General features: G+C 34.7%; 1 protein-coding gene across 1 annotated transcript in view; it reads right to left on the reverse strand.

The window, feature by feature from the left end:
* LOC111376133 (protein DA1-related 1-like) overlaps nt 1-1,171 on the reverse strand; it is a 6,266-nt gene extending 5,095 nt beyond the window's left edge. Inside the window, exons 1-2 of the mRNA XM_022999061.1 lie at nt 1,145-1,171; nt 783-917 (exon numbers count right to left, since the gene is read on the reverse strand). Coding sequence (XP_022854829.1) covers nt 783-917; nt 1,145-1,171 — 162 coding nt within the window. The remainder of the gene's footprint in view (nt 1-782; nt 918-1,144) is intronic.
* Between the last annotated feature and the right edge of the window lie 12,233 nt (nt 1,172-13,404).

Here is a 13,404-nt window from a genome sequence, read left to right on the forward strand (position 1 = left end):
GGTGAATACTGAGTTAGCATAGAAAGAGAGTAACATCAACAATAGAAGAATGACTTAATCATAGCAAATCAAAAGAGATTTACATCATGAACAATTAGATCTTAACTGAAATCCTCATGAATTTTCTTGTTTGTAATTACTATTGATTTTTTCATTCAAAATCAATGTATATAAATAGGCAAGATCATATATTGGTTTTCAAACTTGGAAAATAATTTTCAAGAGCATATTCTCCAGCTCACAGTACTTCAAATGAGATTTTACGCAAACTTAACTTTCCAGAACGAAACTTCACATAAAGTCGCCAGACACCGACCCTCGTCTCTCAAGTGCTAAATGCGTCTCCTTTACAATATTTAGGAGAAAATGGCATCCCTTCCATATTTATTGGCATAGTGAATTTATTAAGTAGTCTAAAATTCTAGGTCCTCAGACATGGAGAAAGAACACTATCAATCTTTTGTTGCCACTACACCAAAAATGCTCTTTCGTGACACTCAAAAAGCAACATTTGTTGATTGAATGTTGCTAAAGGAGTTTTTGGCACCATTCTAATATGTGAATATAGCGATTGGTTAATTTTGTTGAGCTTTAGCAACATTCTTTAGATGAATGTTGCCAATGTCACTTTTGGCAACGTTCACTGAATGTTGTGAAAAGTTTAACTTTTTGCAACATTCCACGCCTGTTGCTAAAATACCCTTTTACAACGTTCAGTGAAAGTTACGAAAAGTGATCTTTCGCAACGTATATCTGATTGTTGCTAAAAGTCTTTTCGCAACATTCTTAAACACAAACTTAGATAATTCCCATTTCACAACTTGGGTATTCCTTCCTAGTTCTTGCCCTGGGCTGTGGACATGACCATGTCTCTCTTTCTCTCGCGCTTCACCATCTCCAATTCTCCACTCCAAAGTCTACAAGTTGCTTATTGAGTAGTTGAGTTAATTCATTGCTCTCATCCACCTTCTACACAGTGCCAATCGCCAACCCAATTTCCTATTCTTTTAGTAAATATTATTTCCTTATTTTTTTTTTGGGTGCTCCCCTTTATAATTGAACCCAGGGATTTTCTTGATTTTGGGTCGGTTTTGGAGAGAGGGGATAGTGGGTATTGGCTGTGCTCTTTCACTTCGCATTTTACGTGAGGATTGAAGCTTTCAAGTTCCATAAAACCCAATAAACTGAGAGAATCCAGGGTAAGAATAATTATGTTCATTTCAACTCGTTGAGATTTCACCTATTAGATGTTGATTTAGCTAAAATCTTACTGGTTTTATAGGATTTTTTGGATTGATTTGAGCAACCTGGGAGGTTGGTATTAATAATTTCTTTTCAATTATGGGGGTTGAATTCGATATGCAGTTAGGGTTCTATTGTGACGTGGGCAGTGTTAAGGATTAGCTACATATTATATAATTTTACAATTTCAGTGAAGAAATTGTGAAAAATAAGTTAGTGAATGATAATTCTTGTTATATTGAAGCATTGATGAATGATTCACTTGGATTGATTATTGATGTTTTGCTTCAATAGAGTCACTAATGAAGGTTTATTCAGTTAGGATGCATTTTTGAACAAGACAGAGAATTATTTATCAATTTTATTTGAATGAATTCTTTTTTGGTGATTTCAATCTGAAAATTCCTAGTTAATTACGGTAGACTGTTCATTAATTTTCCTTGGTTTTGACTTTAATATTTTTATTTTCTGAATAATGGAGATTCTACAGTTTTTTTGGGGTAAAATTTAATTTATTTATTTTACTTGTTTTAGACGAGAGCTAATCGATTCCTTCACAAGCAGCAAAGAAAAAAAGGGAGAGAAGAGGAGATGGAAAACCAGTTTTGGTTCTTACGTTTTTATGTTTTAGATGCTGAGTGGGTGGGGTTTGTTATTTCTTAAGCTCTACACATTTTTAGCTGAGTTTGAGTTTTCTGCTTGCTTCAGGTTCTGGATTTTGTGTTGAAATTGTTATTAGCAAAGGATTTGATAGATCCGTTGAAGACTCATTTTTTGAGCCTGTTTTTTAGGTCTTTCAGAGATATAGGTTCTAGGTTTGAGCCTTCCAAAAAAAGATGTTCCTTCAACAGATCTATTTGGTATAGAATTTAAGCCTTGTGGAAATATGTTTTAAGACAATCCCTTAGGCACCATCTATATATAGAGAGATGAATAAAAGGAAACAAAAAGAATATGTTGCACATCAAATGTCTCATCACCATTGGAAACTCTAATATTATGGCTTAACATTTCGATTTATTTCTTAATTGTATCTTTTTGGATAGAAATAAGTGAAAGTTATTATTGGCAATGGCAAACAATATTTTTAGAAATAAGGAAAAGTCTCTAACCAATTTCATTTCACAAGAAAAAAGGGGAAAAAAAGAAATAAGTAAGAAGTAAAGAGTATAGATGAATTGACTGGAATGATAATTAGATTGTTTATTGGATTATGCTATTTGTTTTCCCTCAATTGGAGAAGCCAAGGCCTTGTAAGTTTCTGGAAATAGAATAAATAAATTTGAATTTAAGTCTCTTAGTCAAGATGTAGTTCCTCTAATTATGAAATATGACGGTTTTCCAGTTACAGCATTGGTAATGTATAACTTTCTATTGGTTTTTCGATTTTTTTGTATTGGTGGCTATTCATCAGTATTTTGAGAGCAAAAATATATGGAGTTTATCTATGTGATTCTGGAAGGGCTAAGAAATTTTATTTATTTATTTATTTTTAATGCATTTTTCAGATTCAAGGTTTACACAACAGGAACTTCCTGCATGCAAGCCTATTCTTACACCTAAATGGGTAAATGTTCCAAGTTTTTTCATACTTCTATTGCCTTTCAGTTTTTGATTAGTCATCAACATTTAGAAAATTTATTTGACCAGTATTTACTCCCTCTAAGCACTCTTTTTTGTGCTGGTGATTTTCCATCTGAGCGTTCTTCAAATCTTCAAGATTTTAGAGTGCAATGTCACAGATGAAGCACATTGATAACACCCCCATCAACCCCAGCAAAGTTTAAGATAGAGAAATCCCCATACAAAAGTTGTGCTGCTCCGAGTTCTACTTGGGACAATCAGGTAATTTTGTATTCCAATTCAGAGATTTATTTAACCATCTCAGCACTTGTGTTTGTTACCATTGAGGTTCTAGTTCTACAAGTTTTACTTTTTAATAATGAACATGAGTAAATTTTGTTTGTATATTTCAGATTTGTCCCATTTGCCTTAGTTACCCAAAGGACTTGGCATTGGTTAGTTATACAATTTATGCCAGCCATATGTATCAAATATAAGGTTCCTGTATGATCAAGACTTCTACCAAAGAATTTAATTTGACCAATTGCTATTCCAATTTTTTCTGTAATGCCTTTTTATGGTTACATAATCGCAGTAGTACACTTATCTAGACTAACACATTATTAAAAAATTATATTTAATGATGTTTTGCTGGATGCACCATCTTAGTTCATTCCTTTGCTTTATTTTGTTTTATAATATTTTTCCAAGCAAGGTAGAGATGGTTTCTTGCTATTATATCAAGCGATAAAGACGGTTGCTTGTTTATATACCAGTTATTGGGTTTTCTGAAAGGTTTAACAGATTGAAGCTGCGATATATGAATGTGAAATAGTCAGTTGGTAGAAAGTGTAAGAACAATATGGATTGCAACAAACAATGAGATTGAGGTTGCTTCTTGGTCTCTAATTATTTTTAGATGGAAGATATATCTTCTTTGACATTCTTTGAGGTTGTAAATATGCTTCTAGAAATAAATTCATGTTTCTTACATAAACTAATGTTAGATTTTGGAATTAACTTGTGTATAACAATGGATATGGTAGTGATATAAAGCAATGGAGGATGAGGAAGATATATGAGGATGAGATGTTAGCGGCTAACAAGATAACATTGATACTGACTTTCTTGGTGATTTGTAATGAGGACTGAATTGTGAGCAAGAAAGGTGACGATATAGCCCTCAATCTACTGTGATCCAATCAGAAAGCATTAGCTGTAATTAACTTAAATTTGGAGAAGGTCGATGTGGAAGAGGTGGAGGTGGGTGTTCACGAAATAATTCTTTCGATTTAAAATTATCGCAAGTGTACGGTTCATAATAAGTAATAAAGTGGATTTTTAAAAGTCCGAATATCGTCCCTTATAGATTGAGTAGTTCAATTCTATATAATCTAGCCTTAACCGAATCTAATTGAGTGAAAATATGGTCTAAATGCAAAAAGCCCTAATTTCAATTAAAAACCCTAATTTCAACTAAAAACCCTAATTTCAATTGAAAACCCTAATTTCTCAATTAGAAACCCTAATTTCGAAATTTCTCTAATTAAACGACTTAAATACTCAAGTAAATGAAATTAAGCAAGTTTAAAAGCTAATTTATTAAAATGAGTCAAACTAAAGTCACTAGGATCACGAATCCCCAATTGAAGTTATAAAAACCCTAATTTCATAAAATTAATGATTCGATGAAAATTTGCCAATTCAATGTTCCTAATTCTATCCAATATACTCTCTCAATATATATTAGATCTATTCTTGCACACCACCAACCTATATCTCTATGGATGATGCAAACATACAAGAATGCATGTAGTTTTGTGAACAATTTAAGAATTGCATAAAGCATAGGGGTATATCTCTATCCCCTATCGGACCCTATGTTGATTTACACCTTATCGAACCTATTCCACTTCTCTCGAATGTAAGAAATAAGTCATCAACACTCACACAATCATTGGCCACTAATTGCGGAAGAAAATTAATGCATGTAAATCAATCAAATTATCCAACGAGTCTTTATATTAAATTCATGAAATATAGAATTAAAATAACAAACAACGGTTCATCGATCACCTAATAATTGAAAACCTAGCCTAGAAGATTCATAATTACAGAAAAAAATGAAATTAATAAATAGAAAGAATAACACCCGTATGAAAGTTCTTGAAATCTGAAATCTTGAACAAAACCTTGAAAACCCACTTGAATCCTTGTGAAATCGGCTTCAAGTTCGTGTTCCTTGCCTCCAAAAGTTGTGTTCTTCTTCTCCCTGGATATTCTGCTCTACTTCTGATGAATTTTGGCTTTTATATCATGTCCTCATGGAGCCCCGAAAGAATTTCAATTAAAAACGGAAGTTTAGATTTTTTTTCGAAATTAAGGCCATGTGGCCGCATGGTGTTAAACCATGCGACCGCATGGTTCAATTTTTTTGCTCAATTAAAACCCTGCAACACCATGTATAGTTACATGCGGCCGCAAGGTTGTAAAGTTACAACCTTGTCATTTTGGTCCCTGAACTCCGTTTTCTCTTTTCTTGATCCCTTTTCTTTCTTTCCTTTGTTCCATTATCACATATTGACTCCTAATTGATGTTTGGGTCAATCAATTCCTTGATCATTTGCTCGGCTCATCTTTTGATTAATTGCAATTTAGTCCTTCATCTTTCACTTTTCTTCAATTCAGTCCAATGTTACTTCTTTCTTCCTCCAATCGTCTTGTATCGTCCTCAATCTCATACTTGGTATATTTTCATTCTAATTCTGCACTTTAGCTCAATTTTCCAATATTTGCACCTTTGGTCCCCGAACTATCACTTTGTTCCGTTTTGGTCCCTTTTCAGCTCTTTTCTTCTGAATTTCGTCTTTTCCATAGGAACACCTACATTGCAAGAATTTAACAAGATTAAGTCACAATTCAACTACTTTGTCCACGTTTAGGTCATGTTTGTGAGCTAAATAAGTGTGTAAAAACACACTTATCAGTGGGTTTCCAGTGCTGAAGAAGATTTGGAAACGTGACCATGAAAGGTTGATGTAGAATCTACCAAAATTGAACTGTCTAGATGAAATATAATCTGACTAATTGCTAAAGCGAATCACACAGGATTGGAATTAAGAGGAATTTTATTGAATTGAACTAAAAACTAAAAGATTCGATGACTGGGAAACAAATGAGAAATTAACAAGGAAGTTTCGAGAGTTGCCTCCTCTCCTAATGACTTAGATTTCCACTTCTCTGAATGCCTATTCCAGTACTTGCCTATACTACTTATAGACTCGTAACCACCTGACTCATAGATCTAACAACCAATATTCCTTCTAACTTCCTTCCATGCTCTTCTTGTGACATCGTTGACAAGTGACCCGTATGGGAGGCTTATCAGTTTGGTACTTCTCTGTATTTGATCTAGCCCTTAATCTACTATGATGCAATCAGAAATGTTTGTTCTTGAGTAAAAAGGTTCTTTTTTACATAAAATATATGGATAATTTTTGTGTGTGCATTTATATTTAGAGCTTAAGAAGTTATTTTGCCTTGGTATTTGTTGCATGGCAATTGAGATTGGAATTATATGATTTTAGTTTCTTCAGTACCCATTTGTCTATACCATCGTGTTCGATAAATTTACTAGAGTATTTGTCAGTGGTCACTCTTTCTGTTGACTTTTTCCTTTGTTTTTTTCGCATATCTTAGAATAGGAGGTGTATATAAACTAAGTCTCAGATTGAGAATATACATATCCCAACTCTAGTGACATTTTTCAATCAAACAAAATTACAAGTAGAATGAGCTGGCTTGATACTTCAGACCTTTTAATCACCTTGGGGACTGCATTCTTCAGACCTTTGTAGTCCTTTCCTTCTACTCGATAGTGTCTTTCTAAATTATAGTTGCTATTGTACTTTGTTAAAAGTTACATAAGGGATTTTTGTGCCTTTTGTGCATAGAACTATTTACCCAGTCAAATTTATTGCTTTATGCATGGTAACTTCTTGATTTTTTCTATTTACATTTTTTTCCCCATGAAAGTACAGGTATTAATACGTTCTAGTTATTTTTAAAATATGATTCTATCTTTCAGGTATATAACTACTTGATTTCTTTCCGTCTATCACCCTTTATCATGATTCAGAAGAAAATCAACTTGATATAATCCTGGTTTGCAGATTCAAAACTTGCTATCAGATTGCTTTGGCAAGGACGGAGTGGAGGATTTTCAAAAGGCATGCATTACTATTACTTGAAACCTGTTGCCATTACTTTCATTTTCATTTTTATTTTGGAAATCTATTGGTTTTTGGGTGCGTCAGAATTTTGGAGCTAAATTTTGTATGAATATTTTGTTACACTCTAGAGTACAATTGTTAATGACTATTGGAGTTGTTTGATATTGTCATATTCTATCTTATTTTGTGGATTATTTGTGCAAATTACCATACAAATACGAAAAATAAAAAAAAAATGTAAAATGACATATGGAAACAATCAAAAAATGTTATAAAAAATAAAGATATAAGCATCGATAACACCACACACACACACACACACACAAAGAAAAAAAACTACACGCAACATTCAGAAAACGTTGTGAAAATCTTATTTGCAACGTTCAGCGACTGTTGCTAAAAAGTCTTTCGTAACTTTCCCCAAACGTTGTGAAAGACTTTTTAGCAGCAGTCGTCGAATGTTACTGAAAGATTTTTTATAGCACTCGCCGAACGTTGCAAAAAACAAAAGGCAATGTTCTTTAGAGCATTTTGCAATGGTCAAGGAACGATGCTGTATCTCAAGACTCTACAGCAACATCAACCTCTGCAACGCACATCTAAACACTGCAAAAGGCTTTTGATAGCTTTTTTTAACCACTACAAAATCCTATTTTTAGTGTAGTGTTCTTTCACTCTAACGCGTTTTTAACATTCTATTTCCTTATTTTACAAATTTATTTTGAAGTGCAGCAAGGGTAATTAGTAATTCTCGAAATTCATTTGATGTTGTATTAAGTAATTCAGACTTCACCCTACACTTATAAGTCAAAACATAAATATTCAAAGACATATAAAGTAGTATAGTCAATAAGTTTCCCAGATTAGTCGTGTAGCTAAATAAGTATCCTCTTGAATATAGAATAAAACAAGTTTCACATGCTCATTTCTATACCACCCAAAACCTTGGAAAAATAATTGAGAAACTAAAAAACATACCTCATTATAACCCATCATGCCTCAGAGCCTCTTGAGAATTCTTGATGTCCCTAGAAGCATTAGGGACAACCAAATTATCTGTCAAATACAAATCACAGCTATACTCTTCATCAATTTCCACAATTATTGCCCCCGCCACTCCTGTACAATATAGAAAACTCGTATCATAGTTAACATCAAAGCCCTTTCCCAGTGCCTACACTGAATTCATAGCTATATTCAAAGCTGCTATATTTTCTTCATTTCATTACCCCCCTACCTCTCCAAAACCAAAACTAACAAATGAACAACACAAAATTTTGTAATTTCAAACTTTAGTAAAATAAAAATAAACCAAAAAATCCCAATTCAATTCAAAGCCAAAATACCACTCCAAGTAATCCAAAGACCAATTTTTCAATCATGATAAAATACACTGAGAGGAGCCCATAAAATAAAAAATAAAAAAAAAAACCATCTTTTAATACACCAGAAAACCATATAATTCAACAATTGATGAAGCTTCATATTCATAGTTCAGTCATCGTCATGCTCAATTCCACATAACTTTGAAAAATACTAGTCTTTTAATGTTGACTAAGGAGAAATTGCCAAGAAAGATTTGAGCTTGAGCCCATAATTGATGAAACTATTGGCTACATTGTATATCCTTCCTTGATCATGAATCTTCTATTCATCCAAGATTTTTTAGGCTTCCCCTCTCTCTCTTGGTATATAGAAATTGTTAGGATCTTCCTTAAGCTGCTCAAAGTGATTTCCGGGCTCAGTTAACCATTAAACATTGAATTCAACACCAAAATCTAAGATGACCGAACCGCCGGCTTCAACTCTCCTATGGTTGCTATTTCCTCTTTTGCTTGTTGATTCAAGCACACACTTAGGATGGATACCACACAGGTAAGAGTCACAAAGGCTCAAGCAATTGGTAGGAAGACAAATCATGAAGAAGAAGGCAGAAGAAGAAGGCGGCAGTTTCTCTTTACCTCTCGGGTTCTATCAAAACGGGGTGAGGAGTAGAAGGAAAACCACCAATATATATATTAGTTAAATGGCCAACTTAAGGTAAGTCACAATATGGTAAGTAGGCTCGACTAGGGTTAAGTCCCAATGGAAAGAAACAACAAGTCACAAAGAGTATTAGCCATCCAATAGGTAAAGCAACGTTTGGTCGGTTCATCCATTATTCGATGTTGAATTATCGTTCAGTCATTCATGTCGACTGATAAAATTGGTTTTCATCATCGCCCGGGAGGTTGTTTGACAACATGATGTCTAACAACCTCCACCTTGGTGTCAAAGGACCTGCAAAGAAAAATGTTTTTCCATTAGTGACACCTCTAACAGAAAAACCGATAAAATTGAAATCATTTACCTGTACCGATGTTTAGAAGCTCTTTGCAACTTCTAGACTTTACCAGTGGCAGCACTTTCGTGCTCATATCTGAAGGATTATACTGTGTGTGAATTTTTTCAAGTCTTACTACTTCTTGTGATATTATATCCCTAATGAAGCGTAACCTAACATCGATATGTTTAGTGCGTTCGTGAAAAACAGGATTCTTACACAGATGTATGGATGACTGACTATCAGAATACACAACCACATACTCATTCAAGACACTCAGTTCATGAAGTAGACCTCTAAACCATAGAGCCTCTTTAATTGCTTCAGTGGTAGCAATATATTCTTACTCTGTAGTGGATAGTGCAACTATGTGTTGTAACTGTGATTTCCAACTAACACATAAATTTGATAAGGTGAATACGTAAGAGGAAGTTGATTTCCTACCATCCCTACCTCCTGCATAGTCAGCATCTACAAAGCCCTTTAATTTCACGCCTTCTTTATTAGCACTAAATTTTAGACCTACGTCACTTGTACCCTTCAAATATCTTAAAAGCCACTTTAATGCTTCCCAATGTTCAGGACCTGGATTAGACATGTACCTACTGAGAGTACTAATAGCGAATCCTAAGTCCGATCTAGTGCAAACCATCAAATACATTATGGAACCAATCACATTTGAGTATGGAATTTTACTCTTGTATTCCACTTCACGTTCATTGCAGGGAGCTTGTTCTTTAGATAGAGCAAAATGGTTTGCAAGAGACAACGTGACAGGTTTGCAGTCACTCATATTAAATTTTTTCAACACCTTTGATATGTATGGGAACTAATGCAAGAATACGATGGAATTTGACCTATTTCGTTCTATTTCCATGTCTAGAATCCTTTTAGCCTTTCCTAAGTCTTTCATGTCAAATTCTCCACTAAGATCTGCTTTTATACTATTTATCCACTTAGGAGATGATCCAACTAAAATCATCCACATAGAGCAACAAGAACAAATAATTGTTATCAGCCTCGTTGTGTTGAAAGTACAGGCAGTGATCGAATTTACTTCTTTGAAATCCTATAGTGAGTACAAAGGAATCAAACCTCTTGTACCACTGTCGAGGTGATTGCTTTAGACCATATAGGGATCTTTTCAGAAAACACACATAATCAGGTTTTAACTTGTCTTTAAAACCTTTTGGTTGATTCATAAAGATTTGTTCATCAAGCTCTCCATGTAAGAAAGCGATTTTTACATCGAGTTGTTCAAGTTCCCAGTCAAAGAGCGCAACCAATGCGAGCATGACCCTAATAGTAGTGTACTTGACAACTGGTGAGAAAATCTCGTTATAATCAACACTTTCTTTCTGTGTGTAACCCTTTGTTACTAACCTAGCCTTAAATCTTAAGGGTTCTGTACAACTTGTACCTTCCTTAACCTCAAAGACCCACTTGCAATCAACGATTGATTTATTCTTAGGTCTCGGTACTAACTCCCAAGTTTGATTCTTTTCTAGAGAACTCATCTCTTCTTTCATAGCCTTAAGCCATTCCTTAGATTGACCACTATTCATAGCTTCTTCAAAAGTTTCTGGCTCTCTATCAACTAGTTCTTCGTAACTAGCGTATGCAAAATCCAATTCAGATTCATACCCGAACCTCCTAGGTTCTCTCATTTGCCTTCTCTCTCTATCTCTAACTAAGTTATAGTTAGCTAATGGATTTTCTTCCTCAGGATGCTCTTCTATCACTACTTCATTTTCCTCTTCAGGTTCTTGGACCTGAATCTCCACCTCACTCGAAGTACTAGGTATTGATGTGTTAAATTTTCCTAACTCCACCTTAAACCGATTTCTTTCTTCACTTGATTCAGTTTCACTTACAGGTTCAGTTTCGTTCTTTAGACAAGGCATCTCATTCTCATTAAATGTGACATCCCTACTCACGATGATCTTAACTCCTTTTTGACTTCTATCCCATAGCCTATAGCCCTTAACCCCTTCGGGATATCCTAGAAAGACACACTTCCTAGCTCTAGGTTCTAACTTTCCCTCACTTTGATGAGAAAAGGCAGCACAACCGAACGCTTTAAGCATTGAGTACTCACCCAATTTTCCAGACCATTTCTCATGTGGAGTATCACCATTTAATGCAACCGATGGAGTCAAATTTATTATATAACAGGCAGTGACAACGACTTCACCCCAAAATGACTTAGGAACCCCGAACTTAACATCATGCAGCGCACTTTGTCTAGTATGGTCCTATTCATTCTTTCTGCTACCCCATTTTGCTGGGGAGTATAAGGAACCATTTTGTGCCTTGTTATTCCACTTTCTTTACACATCCTATCGAATTCAGCATTACAGAATTCTAGGCCGTTATCTGTCCTTAAAAATTTGATCCTCTTGCTAGTTTGGTTTTCCATTTTTTTCTTCCAATTGTTAAAGTTATGGAAGGTTTCAGTTTTGTCTTTCAATAGATAGACCCACACTTTCCTGGTGTAATCATCTATGATAGATAGGAAATACCTATTCCCGCCCGATGTGGGATTACTTGCAGGACCCCACAGATTAGAATGCACATATTCAAGTATGCTTTTAGCCTTATGCGTACTGGTGGAAAACGACACTCTATGGTGCTTTCCAAGCACAGTGATCACAGAACGATAGGTTAGACACATAGTCATTACCAAATGTACCTTTTTCATTAAGTAGTTTAAGTCCTTTAATGCTTACGTGTGCAAGCCTACTATGCCACGTTTGTGTGTGATCGATTTTGGCGGAAGAAATAGAGGAGTTTAATCCTCTAATTACTTCCGCAGTAGTGATGTAAATGTCGTTTTTCTTGATTCCCTTAATAGAGATTAACGCACCCTTCATCATTTTAAACATACCATTTTCAATTTTACCGGTGAAGTTGTCTTTCTCAAGTCTTTCTACTGAAATCAAATTCCTAGATAATTCTGGAATGTATCTAACTTCCTTTAACATGTACACAAAGCCTGTGTTAAATTTTATCTTTATGTCTCCAATTCCAGCAATTGTTTAGGCGAAGTTACCACACAGAACTACTTGCCCATCATTAGATTCTTGCAAGTTTTCAAACCAGTTCTTTTCAGATTTCACATGAAAAGACGCACCAGAATCTAATATCCATTCATGCATGTGAGAATTAGTAGTTAGATTTAATTCAGTAGTGTATGTGACTGGACTAGTGATCACATAGACTTCACCGTTTTCGGTATCGGAGGTAGAGGATAACACATTTACCTCATCTCTTTCCTTAACCTTCTGTTTTCCCTTTTCTTTATGACAATCTTTTATAAAATGCCCTGTGCCTCCACAGCCATAGCATTTTCTACCCTTAGTTCTAGATTTTGATCTAGGTCTACCATTCCCCTTCTTTTTCCAACTATTACTACTTGATTCGCCACTACTTTGTTACCCATCATGACTGGCTTGCCTAAATTGTGTTCTACCCCGCATCATATGCAACTCTCCACTCCTCCTATCCTGTTTTTCAGCCCTCATTTCCATCTCCTTACTCCTAAGAGAATATACGACAATTTCAGGTGTTAACGTATCCCTACCATAACAATTGACAATATCTTGCACCAATTTGTTAAATACATATAAATTGTCGTCGAGATCCTTTGAAGGATCCATTTTAAAGCTGAAGAATCGTTCGAGTAGGTAGAATTTATTTGGTGTAGATTTAAGCAAGTATAAGTCTTCTAGTCTTTTCCAAAGTTCTTTGGTGGTTTTTAGTTTTCCCACTTTTCTTAAGACAACGTCAGATAAGTGTAATATTATTGAGGTATAGGCAAGCTCATCGGCTTCCTCTTTTTGTTCTTTTGCGATATCAGGTGCAAAATTGCCTTCGATGGCTTTTGACACCTTTTGTTGCCAGATAGAGAAGTCCCCTTTACCATTAAAAATTCCCAAATCAAAATTATGTATTGTCATTTGTTAACACACTAATTAAACCACACGAAGTAGTATTGGGAAGCGTGATAAGGTAATATCTTGTTAATTCTTAGCAAAAGTAACA

This window comes from Olea europaea, unplaced genomic scaffold (assembly GCF_002742605.1).
Source record: "Olea europaea var. sylvestris unplaced genomic scaffold, O_europaea_v1 scaffold1458, whole genome shotgun sequence".
In the NCBI taxonomy this organism is placed as follows: Eukaryota; Viridiplantae; Streptophyta; class Magnoliopsida; order Lamiales; family Oleaceae; genus Olea; species Olea europaea.